The sequence below is a fragment of the Hippopotamus amphibius genome, chromosome 6, assembly GCF_030028045.1.
Source record: "Hippopotamus amphibius kiboko isolate mHipAmp2 chromosome 6, mHipAmp2.hap2, whole genome shotgun sequence".
In the NCBI taxonomy this organism is placed as follows: Eukaryota; Metazoa; Chordata; class Mammalia; order Artiodactyla; family Hippopotamidae; genus Hippopotamus; species Hippopotamus amphibius.
Window position 1 is genome coordinate 116885624 of NC_080191.1, and position 25684 is coordinate 116911307.

Below are 25684 nucleotides of genomic sequence, written 5' to 3' on the forward strand. Positions count from 1 at the left end.
TGATAAACCAAAACCTAAGATTAGGAGATGGAGAATCAAGAAGCTTTTGTAGTAGTAGTTTTTAAAAATTAATTTTTGTGATATTAATGTTAACTTTAAATATCAACAAAAGCAACCCCTCAAAAAGTATCAAAAGGTATAAAGGGAAAAGTAAATTTCTCTCCTTCTTATGCCTGTCCACAAAGAATTTCTATTTCTCAGAGGTAACCACTGTTAAGATTCTTGTACACATATCCAGACATCCTCAGTAGAGTAGTTATTAACCTTAGTTATTAACCTTGCAGAATTCTAGAGCTAGAAAAGATTGCCCAATACAACTTTAAATTTCATTAAAAGTAACGTGAGACACAGATAATTGATTTTTTCACTTGTTATTAGTATCTGAAAAGCCCTTTACAACTCATAAAATGCTTTGATATAAATTAATCTATTTTAAAATTATTTCAGTGACTTGCCTCAAGGTTATTTACACAAGTTAATGATGTGGCTGAGACTATACTTAGGAAGTTGATTATCTTATCAAGTGGGATGTTAATATAGATTACATGTGTACAAAGCTTATGTATGTGGCTCTTACATTTTCAGAGATATCCTACATCATACAGGAGATTAGAAAGTTTTGATAATTCCTGATCTTGTGATTATAAATAAGAATCATTATAATTGTTTTAAAAGGAGGAATACTAGCAATGAAAGATTAATCTTTCAAGTTTGCGTGTGTCCTAAAGATTCATGTTTTTCAAGATTATCACTTTGAGAGAACCACTTTTAAACTATGGACACAACCGATACACAATTACTAAATATACTTTGGTTTATAGAATTTACCAACAACTTCAAAGTGAGAAGAAACAACTTGAGAGACCTAAGTAAGGAGAATTTCATGGTGATATAAATGCACACAAAACTACAAATGGAAATCAACTGAACAATAAAGCACCTAAAAGATGCTATGGCATTCTTCCTGGAATAAAGAAAATCAGTGCTGGCCAAAAATCTGCATTGCCACTGTGGCAATGGCAACAACAAAATCTGTAGAATGATTAATGACAAAAAGGAAGTTATTTTTATTAGGAGAATGTATCAGATAAAAATTAGAAAGGCAAGGAAATCTCAAAATAATTCTGCTGTAATAGGATTAAAAAATAGAAAATATTCAAAGAAGTAGTCCAAGAATAGAGATTCTCACTCTAATTATGGTATACACTTGTAAAAGGACAATATTTAAATTAAATGGAGGAAATAACCATTAATTATGCTAAAGTTTTAGGCTAGTGTATATCCCAAATTTACTAAAATGTAATTATCAACATTTAGCTAAAATACAAATAGCTCAGATAACCAAATGATCTCAGTGGAAAAAAAACTGAATATAAAAGTCAACCAGGTGAAAAAATCAGAATAAAAGTAACTGTGTATAATATAATATAATATAATATAATATAAATTATAGTTAATTATAATATAATTAATATAATGATATAAACTCTTGCTTTTAAATTTTAATTTACATATATTCAATCTCCTTTGATCTTACCATATAAAAGAACAAAAAAACATGAAAATTTAACATAGTTTTAAAGTGGTTTTTGTTTCCAATAAAAGAAGGCTAACTTTGATTTTTGCTTTTCAAGACTGAAACTTTTAATAAAATAGAAAGAAACCAAGAAGCTAACTAATACATAACGCTCCTTCTAACTGAAAATGAACAAACCCCCCAATTACTTCCAAAGGCAAAGAAATTCTCAAATTATTAATCAGAAAGGACAAAAAGAAAACAATTCTTTCTCCAAGAAAAGAATGCTCCATATCAAGCAGTTGGTTCTATATGGAAATGTATTATTAATGTTCTTTACTGATTGAAAGCTTCTGTCTTGTTAAGTTGAGGATATATAATTAAATGTCATAGCTGTTTTTATTTGGTTCTCTATCAAGTGTTTGCCCTTTACTCATCTGTTCAAGCCTCTGTGATTTCATAAAACAACTGAAACATATTTGTTTTATATTTATGTCAAATAATTCCAATGTATAAAATATTTTTTAGTCTGATTCTCTTCATGGTTTCTAGTTTTCTTTTTAGTAGAGTTGGTTTTTTTTACCATAAACTCTTTCTTCTTAAAATTTTGTGGAAAACTCTTTGAGGCAAGTTCCTTCTAAGGATTTATATTTGATTCTCTTAGGTGCTTGGGGATACCACCACTACAGAACATTTTAAATCAAAATCTCATTTTGTTTTTCTGTTTGTTTTCTTAATGGACCACAGAAATTTAGGGTGGAAACCTATGTGAAGGTTAGCTCATGGTTATAAACTTTCATGGGAGACCTATTTTCCCCTTCAATTAATGACAAATTTTAAGACAGGCTGTTTTCCTTATATTCCGCCATGAATAAAACTGGTATGGGTTTATTTATAATTTACCCTCATGCTGGAATACCTCTTTACGATCCCAACTTTATCAAGGAGATGTGCTACCTATTAGACATTCCTCCTCGGGAGGGCCTTGGTATTTGTTTAGATTAGAAAATATCCTCAAGGTTAAGTAGGCTTTAGTGCTCTGATTGACTCTCTTGGATCCTAGTTTCACTTAACCTCTGGTTTGTATTTTCCCTTTTGTTTTGCATGGTCACAGGTACATGAAAAATTAAAAAAAAATTTTTAATCCAATGATGTAAACTGTTCCAAAAAAAAAAAAAGTGTTGTTTAGTTTGGACCCCAATGTGCCATAATGCCAGAACTGAAAGCTACATACTACTGTCACCCATCAGAGCTCTTGTAGTTTCAACTAGTTATTTCTTACAAGAATTTAAACTTTGTGTATACATACAACTCTGTCTATTGCTCGAAAAACTGTTTATCTTCCAAAGAGATAAAATATACATACAGGATAAAGCAAGAATTGATAACAATAATTACTATATACTTTATTAAAATTATAATTTATTACAATAACTGATACAAATAAAATATTAAATAATGAATTAAGCAAAGTTATTTTGCTTTAGTCATAACCCTTCTGCCTACAGAAACGCTTACTTACTTTGGAAGGAGAACCATCAGTAATTTTCACCAACTGCCAAAGAATCGAGTAATGGGAACACTGCAGTGCCTGTACGACTATCTGCATCAAATAAGAAATTCAAACAAATGAGACATAATTTACGTTTGTACAATATTAAGAGAACAATATTTATCATAGTTTTTATCTTACAATAAGGTTTCTAGTCCAAATATTTGCAGAACTAATGAGAATGTATAAAATAATATTTAGTTAAAAAAGACAAACCGACATATCAATCTAGAGTAAAGATACAATGTGTCTCGAAATATGGACCCAAATGATACTATGCTTTAAACAAAAATGCACTGCCATGAATACTTTGCTTAGTGAGATTTTTAAGGGGAGACTGAAGAAATTGTTTTTATCCAAATTTTAAACCTAAATGATGACTTTTGTTTTAAAGAATTTTTAATATGAAATACAACACTCATACAGAAATGTGCACAAAACATTTATAAAACCTAATGATTGAAGTATATGAAGAAAATACTGTGTCACAGATTAGTCTTTGTAGATAAATGTGGATATTCTTTGATATGACACCAATACTCCAATTTACATTTGTGAGAAACAGCAAATTACGTCTTCCTCTTATTATGAAAATACTTTGACCTTATGAGCCTGCCCTGGAAATCCCCCAGGTACCGTGGACCACACTCTGAGAATCACTGCTCTAGGAACAGGATTGCTGGGTCATACAGTATGTATATATTTAATTTTACAGTAGAGAGTATCAAATTTTTGTCCAAAGTGGCTGTATATAATAGTCTTTGACAGTTCCTGTACTCCATGTTTTACCAACATTTGATATCATCAGATGTTTTAAATCTGGTGATTTTATTGTGTATGAGTAGCAACTTAATGTGGTATTAATTTATACTTCTCTAATTACCAATAGAAATGAGCAGCTTTTCAGTTTTTATTGGGACCAGATTCCTGTTCTGTGAAATATTTATCCTTGTTTTTCAGAGAGGCAAATAGGAGGATTTAGGAAAATAAAAACTGATTAAGAATCACAATAAAAAAAGAAAATTTCGTGGCACAGTGGTTAAGACTACAAGCTCCCAATTCAGGGAGTCTGATCTCTAGTGAGGGAACAAAATCCCACATGCATGCCGCAACTAAGAGTTCACATGCCACAACTGAGGAGCCCATGAGCCACAACCAAGGAGCCCACATGCTGCAACTAAGGAGCCCACAGGTCTCAATGAAGAAGCACACATGCCACGACTAAGGAGCAGGTGAGCTGCAACTAAGGAGCCCGCAAGCCACAACTAAGGAGCCTGCCTACTGCAACTAAGACCCAGTGCAACCAAATAAATTATATATATATATACACACAGAAAGAAAATTTCATTTTGGATAGGGCTTTTACTACATTTTTGTTTGAATACATGGTACATCTTTATTGCAATAAAGCATATCTGATAATATATTCCATTATTACACAGTGTCTCTATTATTCTCCCCTCTTGATATACTAAAAACCATAACAATGAATACATGTAGAGAATAAGTCAAAAGAGAAATCAGTAAGTGGAATGCGTCAGGAAGTAGAATTTTGGCTGATTTTACTTTAAAAATTTCAAGTTTCAGATCATGTAAGTAAAAGGTATCTCTAATGCACCTACTCAGCACTAAAATAACTCATCAGAATTAGAGGGATGAGTGGTGCTGCTTTTCATACAAAACTAATGAGATGTCAGGATTTTATTAAACATGATAATTAAATGACTGATTCATGTCAAAATGCCAGAAACAAGACTACTGAAACACTATCAACTTATGCACATTAATGCCAAAAAAATCATCCTACTATACTTAGAAGATACTCAATATGGTACACTTCTGATCCTGAGACACCTTTTGATAACCTCTACTCTATAAGAAGTACTAAAGTAGTCTGTGTGATTTAAAACTTTTTCTTGAATTTGAAACAATCTGCATTGTTGAATTACTAGAAAAGTTATATACGAATGAACATTAATCAATGGGAAATTAAGATACAGAAAAAAAGCAATGTTGAAGAACTGCTTGATTTTGGTTATATCTATCCTAATCATTACAAATATAATTTCCTTTCCTTCTATATTTCTATGATCCATATACTAGGAATTATTCAAAGTGTGTTCCAAAGCTGTGCACAAGTTTCTTAGATGTGATTATAAAAGAAGAGTGATACTGGTCACTTCAATAGCTATTTCCAACAGAGCATCCCCATTTTAATTTTCAATATATTGGTATTCATCATACATTTATTTTGTAAGGGCTCCACTGTATTATTTTAAAATAAAAAAGTTCACTCTCGTTGACTGGGAAACATTATGTTTTCTCATAGGTATAACTATATAACAGTATAGTTGATCACACTTCAAAAGAAAATTCAGAACTCTTCCTTCCAGGCTTTCCATCAGTCATATTGATTTTATCCACCATACTAGCAATGTTATCCTAACTCGTCAAAAGTAATTTATTTAGTAATTTCACCTTTCTGTGGTTCAGATGAAACATGAAGGACAAGCAATAAAAAATCAGAAAAAGCCAAAAGAGATTATTCTAACCTATGAGCACCACAGTCCTTCTGTCTTTTCTTGACTAACATTGCTCTGACCCTGGAAAGGATCTTCAAATAATAGCAAGTATTAATCTAGTGACTAAGAATTTCTTCCAACCATACTCTTCTGACCTCATTTTTCCGCAAGGTAATGACGTACCTGGAAGGACACAGTAATGTATATTGGACACTTCTGGGCAAAAATTAGGTTGGCCAAAAGGTTCGTTTGGTTTTTTCCATGAGATAGCTCTAGTAGCACTTAGTTGTCTTTAACTTCATTCAAAATAATATTTTACAGATTGTATATGACAACTGTCATATAAGCATGCATTTAAAAAAAGACATCAAAATTGCTGAATTTTTGTGTAGCCATTTTAATATTGAAGATGGAAGAAAAAAAGCAACATTTTCGGCATATTATGCTTTATTATTTGAAGAAAAGTAAAAATGCAACTGAAAGACAAAAAAAGATTTGTGCAGTGTATGGAGAAGGTGCAGTGACTGATCAAACATGTCAAAAGTGGCTTGCAAAGTTTCGTGCTGCAGATTTCTTGCTGGACGATGTTCCATGGTTGGGCAGACCAGCTGAGGTTGATAGCAATCCAATCAAGACATTAACTGAGAACAATCAATGTTATACCATGCAGGAGATAGCTGACATACTCAAAATATCCAAATCAAGTGTTGAAAATCATTTGTACCAGCTTGGTTTTTGTTAATCGCTTTGACATTTGAGTTCCACGTAAATTAAGCAAAAAACCCCCCTAAAAATCCACACAAAAAGCCCCTTCTTGACTGTATTTCTACATGCGATTCGCTACTGAAATGTAACAAAAACGTTCCATTTTTAAACCAAATTGTGATGGGTGATGAAAAGTGGATACTGTACAATAATGTGGAACGGAAGAGATCGTGTAGGAAGCGAAATAAACCACCACCAACCACACCAAAGGCCAGTCTTCATCCAAAGAAGGTGATGTTGTGTATACTGTGGGATTGGACTGCAGTCCTCTATGATGAGCTCCTTCCAGAAATCCAGATGATTAATTCCAACAAGTACTGCTCCCAATTAGACCAACTGAAAGCAGCACTCAACGAAAAGCATCTGGAATTAGTCAACAAAAATGCATAATCTTCCATCAGGATAATGCAAGATCACATGTTTCTTGATGACCAGGCAAAAACTGTCACAGCTTGGCTGAGAAGTTCTCATTCATCCACCGTATTCACCAGACATTGCACCTCTGGATTTCCATTTATTTTGGTCTTTACAAAATTCTCTTAATGGAAAAAATTTCAATTTCCTGGAATACTGTAAAAGGCACCTGGTACAGTTCTTTGATCAAAAGGATAAAAAGTTTTGGGAAGATGGAATCACTAACGTGCCTGAAAAATGGCAGAAGGTAGTAGAACGAAATGGTGAATATGTTGTTCAATAAAGTTCTTGGTGAAAATGAAAATGTGTCTTTTATTTTTACTTAAAAACCGAAGGCACTTTTTGGCCAACCCAATAGTTAAGAAGCAGGACAGCTTTCTCCATCTTCTCCTCCCCTAGCTGCCAGCGGGATACTTATAATCCAGGAGACCATGGGTCCCTGAATAACTTGGCAGTGCAGTGACACCCCACTTCCTTTAATTGTGCTTTATGGTTATGTAAGTGAGAAATAAATTTCTATTGTGTTAAGCCACTGAGATATTGAGATTAATCGATTCTAGCTGTTAGCATTACCGTAACCAACAAAAAAATTCTTTTTTATTAGCCCTTTTTCTTAATAATTACTTTTATCTATTAAAGGAGCTAGCTCTGTCTTTGATTAGCAGATTGAATCAATGAGAAACATTCAACTTACAGCTAATAATATATCTTGAAGATGAAGATGAACTGTATTATTACATGTAAGTAAAGACCAAGAGATAAACTCAGAATGTTTATGATGGGTGATGATTTAGAGGGCCAGGAGAGGAAGGGTGGGAGGGAGTCATGGGAGGGAGGGGATATGGGTGTATATATATATATATATATATAAATACAGCTGATTCACTTTGGTGAACCTCAAAAACTGGCATAAGAGTGAAGCAATTATATTCCAATAAACAGCTAAAAAAAAATAAAAAAGAATGCTTAAAGTTGAGAAAAACTGAATTTGCCTGGAAAATAAAATCTGACGAGACTAATAGGAAAAATGATTATGCATATGTAATATATATGCATGTGTAGATATATGTTATCTACACATACAGGACATGTTTAAAATTCTGAAAATCCACAGAATGACTGGGATAAATTTAGGCTCTTTTACTTTTCTGTTTGCAAGAGACTTTAAAGGGAAGGAGGATCAAATTTTTTAGTGGACAAGTGCATGACAAAAGAGTGAACTAAACTTAATACCAGTCTGCTTCTAATATCCCAAACTGGTCTTTTTTTTTTTTTTTTAAATCATATTTAGACTTCGCTAACATGAGTGACATTGATATTCCCTTTTAAAAAGAGCCTTTAGGTACAAATTAATAATCAACATGGTTTCACCAAGAAGGAAGTAATGCTGGCAATTAAGTACATGAAAAGATGTTCAACATTATTAGCATTAAGAAAATATATATTAAAAAGCACAGTGAAACACCACTACATATCTACTTGGATGGCTACAGTAAAAAATACTGACAACATCAAGTGCTGGCAAGGATGCAGAACAACTGGCACTCTCATATACTGCTGGTGGAAATGCAGAATGGTACAGCCACTCTGGAAAATGGTTTGGCAGTTTCTAATAAAGTTAAACATATACTTACCATAAGACCCAGCAAATCACACTTCTGGGAATTTACTTTAGAGAAATGAAAATTTATATTCAAACAAAAGACTGTATATAAACATTCATAGCACTTTTTATTGTAACAGCCAGAACCTGGAAACAACTCAAATGTCTTTCAACAGGTAAATGAATAAAACAATCTGTGATGTATCTACACAATGGAATACAACTAAGCAGTAAAAACAAAACTACTGACTTACACAAAAACTTGGATTAATTTCAAACGCATTATGCTCAGGGTTTACATACTGTACAATCCCATTTATTTGTAAATCTCAGAAAGACAAAACCATAGTGATGGAAAACAGATGACTGGTCTCCAGGAATTGTAGGTGGCACAAGCATATGACTATAAAGGGATAACATGAAGAAGTTTTGGGGATGATGAAACTGTTCTGTATCCTGATTGTGGTGGTGACTACACAAATGTACACATACGTTAAAATTCATAAATTTATATAGGAAGGAAGACAAGTCAATTTAACTGTATAATAATTAAAAATATAAGAATCTGTGTGGCAAAGAGCAGAGTTTACAGTAATATTTTTGAGAAAATACTAAGAAAAGCACAAGCATTGAAGGAAATTATAGTGATATAAAGTAACAAATAATTCTTTAATAAAAAGGAAAGATTCCTAAATCCTACATGTGCTTTGGGAATGAGAGATCATCCACTGTTGTATTACCAACAGGTACACTACACTAAAAATTAGAAAAAAAATCATTATAAGATTGGAAAACAGGTAAAAATTCAAACAGTAAAAGGGTTTGTTTACATTTAGCTCTATGGTCTATTCTGAATTATTTCTGTATATGGTGTGAATAGATTGAGATTGTTTTGCATGTAGACATCCAGCTATTTCAGCACCACTTTTGAAAAGATCATCCTTTCTCCAAAGAACTGCCTTGGCACCTTTTCCAAAAATCAATTGACCATATATGTGTGGGTCTATTTCTGAATTCTCTATGCTGTTCCTTTGATCTATGTCTATCCTTTCTTCAATATAACACTAAAACTGTTTATAGTCTTGAATTCAGGTAGTGTGAATCTTCTTTGTTCTTTTTCAAATAATTCTTTTGGTCATTTTATTTCTTTTGCCTTTCCATACAAATTTTAGAATCAAGCTGTCAGTTTCTAAAAAAAAAAAAAAATCCTGCTGAGATTTTAACTGGAATTGTGTTAAATCTAAGATCAGTTTGGGGAGAACTGACATCTTAACAATACTGAGCTTCTTAATTCACACACTTGATATATCTTCATTTATTAAAATCTTTGATTTCTTTCATTAGTTTTGTAGTTTTCAGCATATGCATCCTGTACATATTTTGTCAGATTTATACCTAAGTATTTTATGTCCTTTGGTGCTATTGTAAATGGTATATATTTCTAAAGTTTCATTTTCCAGTGTTCATTACTAAACAAATGGAGTTTTTGCCTTAAAAAATTTACTTATTTACTTTCTTATTCAATTATACTTGATTTTTAATATTAGATTCAGGTGTACAACACAGTGATTCAACATATGTTGATTTTATTGATCATACTCCATTTAAAGTTATTATGAAACAATGGCTATATTCCCTGTGCTGTATCCTTGTTGCTTATCTATTTTATACATAGTAGTTTATATCAATCCCATATCTTGTCCCTCCATCCAACCCTCACCCCACTGGTAACCACTAGATTGTTCTCTATATCTGAGCCTTAAACAACTGGTTTTTAAACAAAAACAACAGGTATACAGTCCTACCTCAAGAAACAAGAAAAATATCGAATAAACAACCTAACCTTACACCTAGAACAATTAGAGAAAGAAGAACAAAAAAACCCCAATGTGAGCAGAAGGAAGGAAATCATAAAGATCAGATCAGAAATAAATGAAAAAGAAAGGAAGGAAACAATAGCAAAGATCAATGAAACTAAAAGCTGGTTCTCTGAGAAGATAAACAAAATTGATAAACCATTAGCCAGACTCATTAGGGAAAAAAGAGAGAAGACGCAAATCACCAGAATTAGAAATGAAAAAGAAGTAACAACTGACCGCAGAAATACAAAAGATCATGAGAGACTACTACAAGCAACTATATGCCAATACACTGGAGAACCTGGAAGAAATGGATAAATTCTTAGAAAAATACAATCTTCCCAGACTGAACCAGGAAGAAACAGAAAATATGAACAGACCAATCACAAGTACGGAAATTGAGACTGTGATTCAAAATCTCCCAACAAACAAAAGCCCAGGGCCAGATGGATTCACAGGTGGATTCTATCAAACATTTTGAAAAGAGTGAACATCTATCCTTCTCAAACTCTTCCAAAATAGAGCAGGAGGAGGAACACTCCCAAACTCATTCTACGAGGCCACCATCACCCTGATACCAAAACCAGGCAAAGATGTCACAAAAAAAGAAAATGATAGGCCAATATCACTGATGGATATAGATGCAAAAATCCTCAACAAAATACTAGCTAACAGAATCCAAGAGCACATTAAAAAGATCATACACCATGATCAAGTGGGGTTTATCCCTGGGATGCAAGGATTCTTTAATATAGGCAAATCAATCAATGTGATACATCATATCAACAAATTGAAGGATAAAAACCATATGATAATCTCAACAGATGCAGAAAAAGCTTTTGACAAAATTCAACATTCATTTATGATAAAAACTCTCCAGAAAATGGGCACAGAAGGAAATTACCTCAATATAACAAAAGCCATATATGACAAACCAAGAGCCAACATGATTCTAAGTGGTGAAACACTGAAAGAATTCCCTCTAAGGACAGGAACAAGACACTCTCACCATTATCATTCAACATAGTTTTGGAAGTGTTAGCCACAGCAATCAGAGAAGAAAACGAAACAAAAGGAATCCAAACTGGAAAAGAAGAAGTAAAATTGTCACTCTTTGCAGATGACATATTATACATAGAAAACCCTAAAGACACTACCAGAAAACTGCTAGCACTAATCGATGAATTTAGTAAAGTAACAGGATACAAAATGAACGTGCATAAATCTCTTGCATTCCTTTTTTATTTTTTATTTATTTTTAATTTTTTTGGGGGTACACCAGGTTCAATCATCTGTTTTTATACACATATCCCCGTATTCCCTCCCTTCCTTGACTCCCCCCCTCGAGTCCCCCTCACCCTCCCTGCCCCTCTTGCATTCCTATACACTAACAAGGAAAGAGCAGACAGAGGAATTAAGGAAACTCTCCCATTCACCACTGCAACCAAAAGAATAAAATGCCGAGGAATAAACCTACCTAAGGAGACAAAAGACCCGTATGCAGAAAACTATAAGACACTCATGAAAGAAATCAAAGATGATACAAACAGATGGAGGGACATCCCATGTTCTTGGATTGGAAGAATCAACATTGTGAAAATGACTGTACTACCCAAAGCAACTTACAGATTCAACACAATCCCTACCAACGGCATTTTTCACAGAACTAGAACAAGAAATCTTATGATTTGTATGGAAACACAAAAGACCCTGAAGAGCCAAAGCAATCTTGAGAAGGAAAGATGGAGTTGGTGGAATTAGGCTTCCTGATTTCAAACTATACTACAAGGCCACAGTGATCAAGACAGTATGGTACTGGCACAAAAATAGAAAAGAAGATCAATGGAACAGAACAGAGAACCCAGAGGTAAACACAAGCACATATGGGCAACCTTATCTTTGACAAAGGAGGCACAAGTATACAATGGAAAAAAGACAGCCTCTTCAATAAGTGGTGCTGGGAAAATTGGACAGCAACACGTAAAAAGGTGAAATTAGAACACTTCCTAACACCATACACAAAAATAAACTCCAAATGGATTAAAGACCTACATGTAAGGCCAGACACTATCAAACTCCTAGAGGAAAACATAGGCAGAACACTCTATGACATATATCAAAGCAAGATCCTTTTTGACCCACCTCCTAGAATCATGGAAATAAAATAAAGAATAAACAAATGGGACCTAATGGAACTTAAAAGCTTTTGCACAGCGAGACAAACCATAAACAAGATAGGAAGACAACCCTCAGAATGGGAGAAAATACTTGCCAATGGACAAAGGATTAATCTCCAAAATATACAAGCAGCTCATGCAGCTTAATATCCAAAAAGCAAATAACCCAATCCACAAATGGGTGGAAGACCTAAATAGACATTTCTCCAAAGAAGACATACAGAGGGCCAACAAACACATGAAAAGATGCTCAACATCACTAATCATTAGAGAAATGCAAGTCAAAGCCACAATGAGGTATCACGTCACACCAGTCAGAATGGCCATCGTCAAAAATTCTGGAAACAACAAATGTTGGAGAGGGTGTGGAGAAAAGGGAACTCTCCTGCACTGTTGGTGGGAATGTAAGTTGGTACAGCCACTATGGAAAACAGTTTGGAGGTTTCTTGAAAAACTAAAAATAGAACTACCATATGATCCAGTAATCCCACTACTGGGCATATACCCAGAGAAAACCATAATCCAAAAAGAAACATGTACCATAATATTCACTGTAGCACTATTCACAATAGTGAGGACATGGAAGCAACCTAAATGCCCATCAACAGATGACTGGATAAAGATGTGGCACATATATACAATGGAATAATACTCAGCCATAAAAAGGAATGAAATGAAGGTATATGTAATGAGGTGGACAGACCTAGAGTCTGTCATACAGAGTGAAGCCAGAAAGAGAAAAACAAATACTGTATGCTAACTCATATATACAGAATCTGGAAAAAAAAAAAAAAAAGGTACTGATGAACCCAGTGACAGGGCAAGGATAAGGATGCAGATGCAGAGCATGGACTGGAGGGCACAGGGTTGGGGGGGCGGGGAACGAAGGGGAAACTGAAACGAAGTGAGAGAGTAGCAGACATAGATACACTACCAACTGTAAAATAGATAGTGGGAAGCTGCTGTATAACAAAGGGAGATCAATTTGATGATGGGTGATGTCTTAGAGGGTCAGGACAGGGAGGGTGGGAGGGATTCGTGGGAGGGAGGGGATATGGGGATATATGTATAAATACAGCTGATTCACTTTGGTGTACCTCAAAAGCTGGTACAAGAGTGTAAAGCAATTATATTCCAATAAAGAGCTTAAAAACAACAACAAAAAAACACACAAAAACAACAGGTATACATGGTAAAACATCCAACAGTATAACTTTCTTTTTATTTATTTTTATTGAAGTATAGTTGATTTACAATGTTGTGTTAATTTTGTGATGTACAGCAAAATGATTCAGTTATAGGTACACACACATACACACATAAAGACATATATATATATATATATATTTTTTTTTTTTTTTCCCCAGATTCTTTTCCCTTATAGGTTATTATGAAATACTGAGTGGTTCCCTGTGCTATACAGAAGATCCTTGTTGGTTATCTGTTTTATATATAGTAGTGTGTATGTTAATCCCAAACTCTTAAATTATTCCCCCCTTATAATTAAGTTTCTTGACCACTGCGAATCTCTAGTTTTCCACTGAGAAAGTCACTATTAATTTCTTACGTATCATTCCAGAAATAGTGTTATCTAAACCTGTATGTATATATAGATCTTATCCCCTTTCTAAATTTACACATTGTTCTGTTCTTTACCTTTTTCATTAAATTTCTTTTCACACAGAATATTATAGAAGAAATAATATCAACCCCACTCTTATTTATAACTGCACAGCATTGCACAGAATCAAAACAGTCCTACCAAAGCTAACCAGTCCTCTGTTGATGGACATTCAGATTATTTCAAGTTTTAAATTTTTATAAATAATTCTGCAATGAACATCTTTGTACCTACATCTTTGTACATGGGTCGAAGTACAAACCTGTAATCTAAATTCCTCAAACTACAAATGCTCAATGAAGGATATGTCCACTTTTAATTTTGATAGAGACTGACAAATAACATTCTAAAGGGATTACACTACTTTATCGTCACAATGCTATTTGAAAGTATGTTAGTATTAAAAAAAAATTAACTCCATAAAGTTTTCTGATGCATACATACAGCTGAAAATTACTGGAACAGAATCTAGATTAGAAAGAGGGTGAAACTCAGGTTACTAAGACAAAATAGGCAGCAACTACTATGATCCACAAGAGAAAATATGAGGGATTAAATTCAGAAAATGACAGTAGGGCTAGAAGAATGATGGCATGAAGAGATATTAAAGAGGTAGAATTTTTAAAAAGACCGGAAGTGTTTACTCTCAAGAGACCAAAAGTCTCTTGAGAGTAAACACTGCTTCTAATATACCCACATACCCTCAGTACCCGACACTCAAACATATTTTTGGTCAATAATGACCAGATGGTAAAGTGGATGTGTGCATGGAGGGATCGTGAAGAAGTCCCAAAATGTTTTGATATGGCATACTTAAGGAAGGAATAGTCAGAAGTGAGTAAGTGAAATAATTTCTAAGCACTGTCAGGGAAGTAAGTATGTAGTCTTTCAAGGAAAGCATGACTACATGGACATACCTCTAAAGAAAACATGACCCATTATTTATATAATAAGCCTTAATACAATCATAAGCAATAATTTGACTAAAATTAAACTCAACCCGTATATTATGTTCTGTCTAAAGAAATGTACTGATTTCTAGTTCACAATGATAGATTAAGTACCAGCATCTAATCTCTCCCCACAATTCCCAGTGAAACAATTCAAAAGAAGTTTGGAAAAAATAAAAACACAAAATAATAAGAGTTTGATATGGGCGAACATCAGAAGGTGTGAGATATTATAAACAGTAGTAGCAAATTAACAGTAGAAAATTTGAAGAGACAATGAAAAGAATTTAAAAGCTTGGTTAAAGTGGGTATGCAACAGCTGAGACCTTAGGCAAGTTATTTAATATCTCTCTGCTTCAGTTTCATAATCAATAAAATGAGAATAACAATGTATATTCCATAGGGTTGTCATGTGGCTTCAACAAACTGTATGCATATAAAGACTTAAAATAGTACCAGTACATAATAAGTACAAAACTAAATTTTTTTCTATTATTGATGGCTCGACAGGCCCAAAGTTACTGACATGATTACATTTCCTTGTTTATGGGTTTAATCACAGTATTTTGTTACACAACAAATATTTACCAAAATAATTTACAAATTGTTCTTTATTGGCTTTCAATTTTTAGAATCTGGAAAGACAATTCTTGGAAGTATGTATTAAAGCAGAATTTTAATATAATAATTTTCCTTAGATGTTGCCTAACAGAAGGTTTAAACTTACATATATACCAACAGGAAATAGGCATAAAGTCCACAAAACAGGATAAGGAGAATTTAAATAATTTTTGCCTTCATTTTACAAAAAAATGTATGATGAAATTAACACTACAATAAATTCTGAAATATGGTTTCTTTACAAGCTAATGACTATTGTGTTAAGGAATTGCAATAAGTTTTGTATTCTGCAAAGGTTAAAAATTCATTAGCATAGGGGAGGGCATAAACAGACCCTGAAACATATTCTTGTGCCAGAAAGTATGGAAGTGCTCAAAAAAATATTTAAAGCACACAGGAGCAGGCTAGAAAGAAATACCCTCTGGCTAAATCTGCAACAATTTGAGCACCAAAATAAATAACAACAGCACTGTTCTAACCAGATGAATAGAATAGGAATAAAATAGGACTCCATGAGTCGATACTGATACTAAATTTTAAAAAATAAAATTTAAATTTAAAAAAGGTAGATGAATGAATAAATACATAAATAAGTAACTAAAGGCAGAAGGGGAAGTTCTTTATAGCAGAGGGCCAACAAATAAATATAAAATAAATGACAAGAGTTAGGAAATCACCATTTAAGTTACCATTTTGTGACTATCATGGTAATAAATGAGTCTGGCAAAATCATAAATGAGGGGACTTCCCTGGTGGCACAATGATGAAGAATCCGCCTGCCAATGCAGGGGACACAGGTTTAATCCCTGGTCCAGGAAGTTCTCACATTCCACAGAGCAGCTAAGCCCACGCACCACAACTACTGAAGCCTGCGCGCCTAGAGCCTGTGCTCCGCAACAAAAGATACCAGCGCACTGAGAAGCTGGTGCACCACAACGAAGAGTAGCCCTCATTTGCTGCAATTAGAGAAAGCCCATACGCAGCAACAAAGACCCAACACAGCCAAAAAAATAAATTAAAAAAAATCATAAATGAATGCTCCAATTATTATGTCAAAGTTTGACAAGAAACAGGATTATTTACACAGTCTTAAAGAATCTTCCCACAGACTACTTATTCATTAAAAAAAATGGTAACTCTACACAGGAGATACTTGGCAGACCTCACTTATTAAAGTGATCAAAATTAATTATCACCAATACTGAACAAACTGCCATCATGTGCTTCCTGATGTGATTCACTGAAAACAGAATATCATTTATGTAGCAACTCTGCCAAGAATGCACAATCTAAATCTAAGCATGTAGATCAGACAAAACTAAATGGAGAACATTCTATAAAATAACTGGGCTGTACTCTTCAAAATGTCAATGTCATGAAAGGCATAGCCTGAGAAACCATGCAGATTAAAGGAGACCAAAAAAAAAAAAAAAAAAAAAAGACATTACAAAAATGCAATGTGCTATTATGGCTTGGATCCTGGGCTGGAGAAAAATTGCTATAAAGAATATTATTAATATTTATTTTACACATGCATATTAATATTATATGGGGAGGAAGAGAGAGAGAGAGCACAAGCACGTAAGAGTGCAACTGTGAAAAATTATTGACAACTGATGAATTGAAGGAAACAGAGCTGATTTTCCTATTATAACTTCTCTGTAATTCAACTTTAAAAAAGTATTTTAGGAATAGCTAGAATTTTTAAATGTTGGTTTTACATATTCTACTATTAACAGTTAAAACAGCACTGACGTGAGAAAAGGCAGATCACAGAATGAGGAAGGAAAAAAGAATTCAGTTAATCCTGATGAGTGGGACTGCGAAACTTCTAGTTGACATGGTTACCACGGAAAACAAGTAGTCAAGCATATAAGGACAATACAGTACCCAAAATAGCTAGAAAGTAAATTTTAAGGTATCTTCAAAATGTCAAGCATAACTGAGGATTAACAGCAAACATTTTGGTAGTTCTTTGATATCCTTGCTCTAAAAGAGTATTTTCTTGGATTCTAATTGAAAGGAACAGGGTTGGAATCTAAAAAAGCCAGCTTGCATGGTCCTATGCAGAAAAGGCTAAATACAGATTTTGGATTTTCAGTACTGGGTATCTAAAGATATTTCTAAGAACTGCTAAATGCTAAATAATTTCTAATTGCTAAAATGAATAAGAGTACAAGCTAGTAGTGATGTACTCAAACTTCATACACATGATTGAAGTTTAAAGAATATGTGTCTAAAAAGTTAACAAAGTTAAAGCAAATGTTACATAAATATGTTCCGTTACCCAAAGAAATTAAAATAAAATGGGGGTAAATAATGCACATGCAGTAAAAAATAAATAACAGAAAACCAACGAAATTAGAAAAATATTGTGACACTATAACAAGTCAGGTCTAAGACAATAAATGATGGTATCTAGGATTAAAAATAAATTTAGATATAGTTATAATCTCCAGATAAAAGATAAGTGCTACTCTTATTCTCTTCTTGAGGAAAATGAAGACTGTCTTAACTCTATCATTCCCTTTCAACTTTAAAGCACAGATTAGAATATCAGTGAATTGCATTTAGGCTACAGAAAAGTTTGAGATGGGGATGAAAGCTGAAGAGTCAACAATAAATGAAGAAAAACAAGAGGTCAAATATTCAGCATTTTCCCACAAACTATAAAAAAACGCCTAACACAATCAGGTACATTTGTTATTAAGAGTGGCTACAAAGTAGAGATCAAAGACACGAATTAAGGCAACTTAAGAGTTAATCATAGCAATAAGAATGCATTGTTTCTACGATTAACTTTTAACACGAAATTAGAATTTTGTTACATCTACTGACATTCTTATTGCTTTAGTATAATAAAGTGTCATCTAAGCATCCTATATTACCAAAACGGGAATGGATGAGCTCACCCCTAAGCACTACCTATACCTAACTATGAGGTTGGTATTTTGGTCTACATGAATGAGTGTCTGCAATGTACAAAATAATTCTTAATTCCTAATAACAGACTGTTACCGTTAAATAGCAATAATTATAATTGTTAATTAATAATTAACAACTTAATTCTCATATAGAACTATTATATTCTTAATTCTCATATGATAATTAAGTTGACTATTCTAAGTCTCTTCTAGACTGAAGAAAGTTTGTTGAATTCCTGCCCTTTTCACTCCAACTCACATTCCGCCTGTCAATGCAGGGGACATGGGTTTGAGTCCTGGGCCGGGAAGATCCCACATGCCTTGGAGCGACTAAGCCCATGTGCCCTGTATGCCACAACTACTGAGCCCATGTGCCGCAACTACTGAAGCCCACGCACCTAGAGCCCAGGTTCCACAAGAGAAGCCACTGCAGTGAGAAGCCTGCACACCGCAACAGAATAGCCCCCACTTGCTGCAACTAGAGAAAGGCTGTGCACAGCAATGTAGTCCAAATGCAGCCAAAAATTAAATAAATAATAAATCTTAAAAAAATTAAATATTAATATTAAACTTCTGCTACATTATAGCAAACCTTTTCTATTTTTTTCTGTTCAAATCTGAAGATATAACATACCTATCTGTAAGATTCAATCACTATGGCAATAATTCTTAAAGGAGGTGGCTGCATTTAAGAATTATCAACTATGTTCCATGAAAGGCTTTTGATAATCCTACATGATCCCAAAAAAGCTTAGCTTTCTAAAATGACACAGAAGGAATATCAATAAACTCCTACCTGTTCTGGCATAGCTCCATGTTCAATTCCAGTCTTCAGTAATCTGTAGCAATTACCAAATAGATCCCATTTTGTGAGATCATGAGCGCTAAAATAAACAAAAATGCATTAACTTTATTCTACAGTGAAGGAAAGTTTAAATCTGTTGGGCTCAGTTTCAATGGGGAAAGAATAAAGTAACTTCATTTTCTACTAGAATTATAAAAGTTCCGTAAGGAAATGTTCAAGCCCCCAAACTTAGAAAGAAAAAGGGGGAGAAAGAGGGAGAGGGAGAAAAAAACAAAGACAGAAAGAAAAAAAGAGGGAATGGGAGAATGAGAAGGGGGAGAAGAGAAGAGGGAGGTGGGTAGAGAAAGAGAGAGTGGAAGCTGACATTAGAAATTCATTAAGATAAATCAATTACAAAAATCTTCATATGTTTAAGCGAAGGTTACCATTTCTTTCTTTCTAGTATATTTTAAAGCACATTTAAACAAATTCATTCACAATTTCAAAGTATAAAAACGTGCATTTTTTAAAAAGAGATTTGTATTCACAAGATGGAGATAAAGTCAGGGTAAACGAAATATGGCACAGTTCAAAAACTTTACTGTAGCTATTTACATGGGCTGAGAACTTCTGAATGAGATAACACTGACATAAATTCTCATGAGCTCTGCTACTAAAAATAGTACGATTACTGGCTGTCAACATTTATTTTCAAACGTCAAAATATTTTCTTAAATAGGAGTTTTGACACTGGTTGTCAACTTTTATTTTCAGATGTCAAAATATTTTTTCAAATAAGAGTTTCTTTCTCCACGGAATTCCAAAAATGTACTTGTGTATAGAGAAGAGGCTAAAATTTCAGACACTGCTTTAGAAATCTGAAGTATTCATTAAAGTAAGGGCAAAAAAAAAAGTAAGGGCTACACCTAAATATTCTTTTTCACAACAAAGTTCATTTTCTTTTCTTTGTGGAGAAGATAAACATGTCTCATTACAAGGGATATGCAAATTACAATTTGAAAATGACATGTATTTCACTGATCTGAGCCTTTTTTCCTTATTCAAAGCCAACTGTTCTGTCTACGTAGTAAGAACACAATAATAAACAAACAAAAACAATTCAGGAAAAAAAGCTTATAGAAATAACTTTTATGGCTTTTCCAAAATTGTGATTCTCATTTAGTAAGATTTCTAAGAGCTATCACCTGAAAATTATACCAATAAAACTCTAGCTTACAGAATAAGCCCATCTAATTTGTTAATAATACTGATTATCTTAAACTTTTACAGTGTATCGTGTACATTCATTACACTGAATGACAAATCTTACCCCTTAAGCAATCAAATTACAATAAAAACTCATAACTTATCTGAAGAAAGTCTGAATAATAAAAAGAAAACATTACAACATCTCAATATTTCTCTAAAATTTCCCATTGTTACATGGATGTTAAATATTACAATCAGTTTGTTTTATGATGACTAACACAGGTTACTCATTAAATCTACTTTAAATAAAATGACATACTTGTGAAAAGACGTTAACCTCTTTAATGTAGAAAGAACATTGTAAATATCATCATCATCAGCTTCTTCTCCCTATAAATAAAAAGCAGACAGCACCTCAATACCATAAATTTACTCATCCTCAGATTCGCATGAAAGTCTTTTAATACCTACTGCCTAAAGAAAAATTCTTTTATCATGTAAATAGTATATATTCACTGTTGGTAAATGAGAAAATACTAATAAGCAAAAAACCAAAAAATAGCCATAAGCCCAACCACGTCTGCATTTTAAACAATGTCATAAACATGACTTTGTACACTTTTCTGATTAATGCCTTAGGATAAATTCCTTGAAACTGCTGAGTGAAAGGATATGTACGTTAAAGATTTTAATGGTTATTTCAAATATTTTACTGATTGTCAGTTACATCTGTAGCTTCAAAATCACAAGGAAAATTTAAAAATGGTTAAAAAAAATTAAAAGTTAAAATTAAAAATTAAAAGTAAAGGAAAATCAATTATATGGATTAAAAAGAAATCCCATCAGCTTGGCCGTCAGGACATACAGAGGTGTGGGAATTCCCAGGTTGCCTTATATAGACTGAAAGGAAAGGGCAAGAGGCAGGAATCACAGAAATGATTATAAAAATAATCAGCTGGAGACGCTTCCTGCTATCTTGGGCACACCACTGGTAAGCGGCCATCCTTTATAAACATGCTTAATTTTTATGTTCTGTTCATTAGCACATCATAATAATTCAGTAATATTAAAATGCAAATTAGGTTCCAGGAATAGAAAATGAAAACACGAGTTAAGAAAAGTCAGACCGTAAAAAGATTTTTCTTAAAAGAGAAAAAAACCCCTGCCTTTTATGAAACAGGTTTTTAAAATAAAAAAAAAAGTGTAACTAAGGCTAATCTTTACAAAATGAACTACAATGCTGCTGCTAAGTTTTTAAAGGAGTAGAGAATTCCTAGATTTTATTTTAAAATGGAAACAATTTACAAACTTAGCTACCTTGAGTAATTATTAGCCAAAATTATTATATGTACACATTAACTTTAAAACAGACCTCTTGCAATAGATCTTCCACAGAATGATTGAATCGATCTACAAACTCATCAATCAGTTGGCTTCGAGCTATGTCAACTCTGTTCTGGATGGTATACTCTTCACTGCATAAGATGCTATAGGTTTTACTGCAGGCTTCTAGAACATCTGATTCTACGTGCTTCTCCACAACAAACTTAATCTGTTTTAATAAAGCATCTAGATGCTGAGGAGGAAAAAAAAGAAAAACTATGATATTTAGATTAATAACAAAAAATAAAAATAAGCATCTGTCAAATAACAAATAAACCTATATATAACATGAAAATAAAATAAACCAGTTAATAAAACTGACTATAATAGCAGAACTTCAATTTTATAGTGTCTTACCTTTTCCATTCTACCTGTGCTATAAATTTCTAGATCAAAATACTGTGGGATTTGTAGCAAGTTTGCTACCTTCTCTGCATCTGCAGAATACTAGAAGGAGAAGCAAAGAAAAAGAAGTAACTATTTTAATAGTACAGTGTAATATGCAAACTCAGTGGGATATTATCACAAAACTGTAAATGAAACTGTACCTTTGACAGCAACATAGGCAGCGTGATAATAAAATGCTCAGTCAATTTGTTTCTATCATCAATTTGAGTTTTCCTTTCTTTGGCAGTTAGCACCTAGAAATAAATTTAAATGGGCAAAGAATAAGAGTGTCATGCACTAATTTATAAATCTAGAATATTACAAAGATGATGAATCACTGGCAGATAACATAACAGAATTTTCAGAACAGCTTAACAAGCTACTAAAATAAATGCATCTAGTTTTATTCAAATTGCTAGTAAACATGCACTATTACTTTATTAAATAAGTACTTATTTTAGATAAATTACTACTTGTTTTCATTAAATAAAAACAAAAATAAACATTTCTAAAAAACCAGCTATGAATATAAAAATACTAGAAACAAGGGAGAAATAATGTTTCTAGGGTTTTAATCTCAATATGTTAACAGTTATCTCCCCTATGTTAAATAAACTTTTCTAAAAATACTTTAGGAAAGTAACACTTTTTAAACACTACCAGGAGCTAGTAAATTTTCACTTATTTTAAAGCATATACTAACAATGTCTCTGGACTCATTTATATTTGATTGTTCTTGTAATTAAGCCATAAATTTGTTAGGTAATAATGAAGACAGAGGGGTATAGCCTGTGATCACTGAATAGATTACAGCCCTTCACCTTAGCCTGTATTCAACTAGTCAAACCATGGGTGGTTCCAAAAATTAAATATTAAAATGCAGGCTCAGTTAAGATAATTATTTCCTCAAAGTATTCTTCAGTCTATTATTATCTTGAAGGAATTTACCATCATAATGTTGAATGGTTTTATAGAACATTCCAATATAAATTGCCACTTTATAAATTTAAACCCCAATGTTTGAGAATACATGATAGAAGTAATAGAAGTAATAGGGCCTCCTATCTGACTCTTCTTTCAGGAGCTTTATTGTTTTTCAACCATCTTTTTTTTTTTTTTTTTTTTTTTTTGTGGTGCATGGGCTTAGTTGCTCTGTGCCATGTGGGATCTTCCTGGAGCAGGGGTCAAACCTGTGTCGCCTGCATTGGCAGGCAGATTCCCAACTGCTGCGCCACCTAGGAAGTCCCTTTTCAACCTCTTAAACATAAAAAATAAACATTTTGGAATGATCTAACACCAAGTGTTATGTTTAGTTCTGCACAAAGCAATTAAAAGGTCAAAATATAAAGTGAAATACATATTTAGAAATGTATTCAGGATATTGAGAAGTCGAAACTCACTTAACAATGTCCGAAAGGTCTAAGGATGTTGATTTTAAGGATAATAGCTATCTCTGATTAAATGGTCATTGTGTCAGGCACTTTACATATATGAACTCATTTAATCCTCACACAACTCTGATGGGAGAGCAAAAATGGCATAATACCTATGAAGGGGGAATTTGCCAATAGCCAACAAAATTGTATACACAGTTTTCTTTTACCCCAGCAATCCCACTTTGGCAAGCTACCCTATCAACACACCTGGTACAAGTATGAAATGACATGAGATTATTCGCAGCACATTATTTCTAGGAAAAGACAGGAACAACCCAAAGACTCTCAACAGTGTATCCACAAAATGGATCCTATGCAGCCATAAGAAAATGAAGATCTCCAAATAAAGTTATTGAGTAATACCCAGGATATAACATTTAATAGAAATGTAAGGTACAGAACACCATATAAAGTATGCTATCTTTTGTAGGAGATAGGAGATTGAGAAGGAGGAGGAAGGAGAATAAGAATACATATATCTGTATGTGTGATGCATTTATCCATATTTGCAAAATGAAACACTGGAAGGACAGACCAAAAACAAATGGTTACTGGTAGCAAAGCGGTGTAGAGGGAGGCATATAAGAAACACTTCTCCAAATATATATATATATATATATATATATTTTTTTTTACAGTTTTGACTTTTGAACTATGTAAATTTTTTACATATTTCCAAAAATAAAATCAAAGAAGTAAAAATCCTGTTATGCTAAATTTAAGTCAGAAATATCAATATTAACGCATGATTTAAACATGTGTATATATAAGCATATATATTTCTTAGCTCTGTGTACTAATGATGCCTAGCAAAAATGATAACCAATTGACAATGAGTATCCTTAGTGACAAGATTTTGATTTTTACATATTACTCTCTATCAAGAGGAACAAAGGCTTGTGGGAGATTCCTGTGCTAGGGTAATATCAGCTTACAAGGTGACTCCCAACTGACCACTGTCTCCTGGTATTCATGCCCTTAATAGAATCTCTTCCGAAAATGCATAAGGCTGACGTAAGTAACAAAAAATATTGTGAGAATTATGTTATATGACTTATGAGGTCATAGAAGACACAGAAATGTCCACCTTACTCTCTCGGACCATTTTTTTGGGGGGAGTCTGGCAGCCTTGAAACAGTCCTGAGAGGTAAACATGGTGAGGATCTAAGGCCTCCTACCAACACTAACTTGCTAACCATGTGACTGAACCATTATGGAAGTAGTAAATTTACCATCAAGACTTCAGAGGTTAAAGCCCTGCTTGCACATCTTAACTGCAACCCTACGAGAGCATGTAACCCAAAAGAACAGCTAAGCCACTCACAAATTTCTGACTCACAGAAACTATGAGACAATGAATGCTTACTGCTTTAAGCCTCTAAATTTTGAAGTACAGGAGTCCCCCTTTATCCATGTGGGACACATTCCAAGACCCCCAGTGGATGCCTGAAATTGAAGATCGTTCCGAACCCTCTATATACTGTTTTTTGCCAACACAAACGTGCCTATGATAAAGTTTAACTGATAAATTAGGCACAGTAAGAGATTAACAACAATAACTAATAAAGCAGAACAATTATAACAACACACAGTAATAAAAGTTATGTGAATGTGGTCTTTCTTTCTCAAAATATCTTGTATAAATTTAACGCCTTTTCCATCTTGACTAAGAACTCATCAAGCACTGTGGCCATCAATTTTGCAGTTTGAGGTATGACAGCAAAACTAACAGGAATTTCCTTTTCCTTCCTCACAATTTCACAGATAGAAATTTATCCTTAACGAAGATCTCAGCAAATTCAGCATATAATTTTTTTTTTCTTTCCTTGTTAAGTCTAGAACTTTCACCTTTTCACTTAAAGGAAGCACTTCTGGCTTCTCTTTGACATATCTAAATTGCCAGCATTACTACTCTTGTGCATTCAGGCCATTATTAAGTAAAATAACGGTTACTTGAACAC

At 33.3% G+C, this 25684-nt stretch overlaps 1 protein-coding gene across 4 annotated transcripts in view; it reads right to left on the reverse strand.

Moving 5' to 3' along the window:
* Positions 1-25684, reverse strand: part of STAG1 (STAG1 cohesin complex component) — a 401388-nt gene that overhangs the window by 36268 nt on the left and 339436 nt on the right. For all 4 annotated transcript variants that reach the window (XM_057738186.1, XM_057738184.1, XM_057738185.1 and 1 more), the window contains 6 exons: positions 22449-22541; positions 22258-22347; positions 21890-22093; positions 20837-20907; positions 19321-19408; positions 3039-3119 (listed from right to left, as the gene is read on the reverse strand). In XM_057738186.1, coding sequence (XP_057594169.1) covers positions 3039-3119; positions 19321-19408; positions 20837-20907; positions 21890-22093; positions 22258-22347; positions 22449-22541 — 627 coding nt within the window. The remainder of the gene's footprint in view (positions 1-3038; positions 3120-19320; positions 19409-20836; positions 20908-21889; positions 22094-22257; positions 22348-22448; positions 22542-25684) is intronic.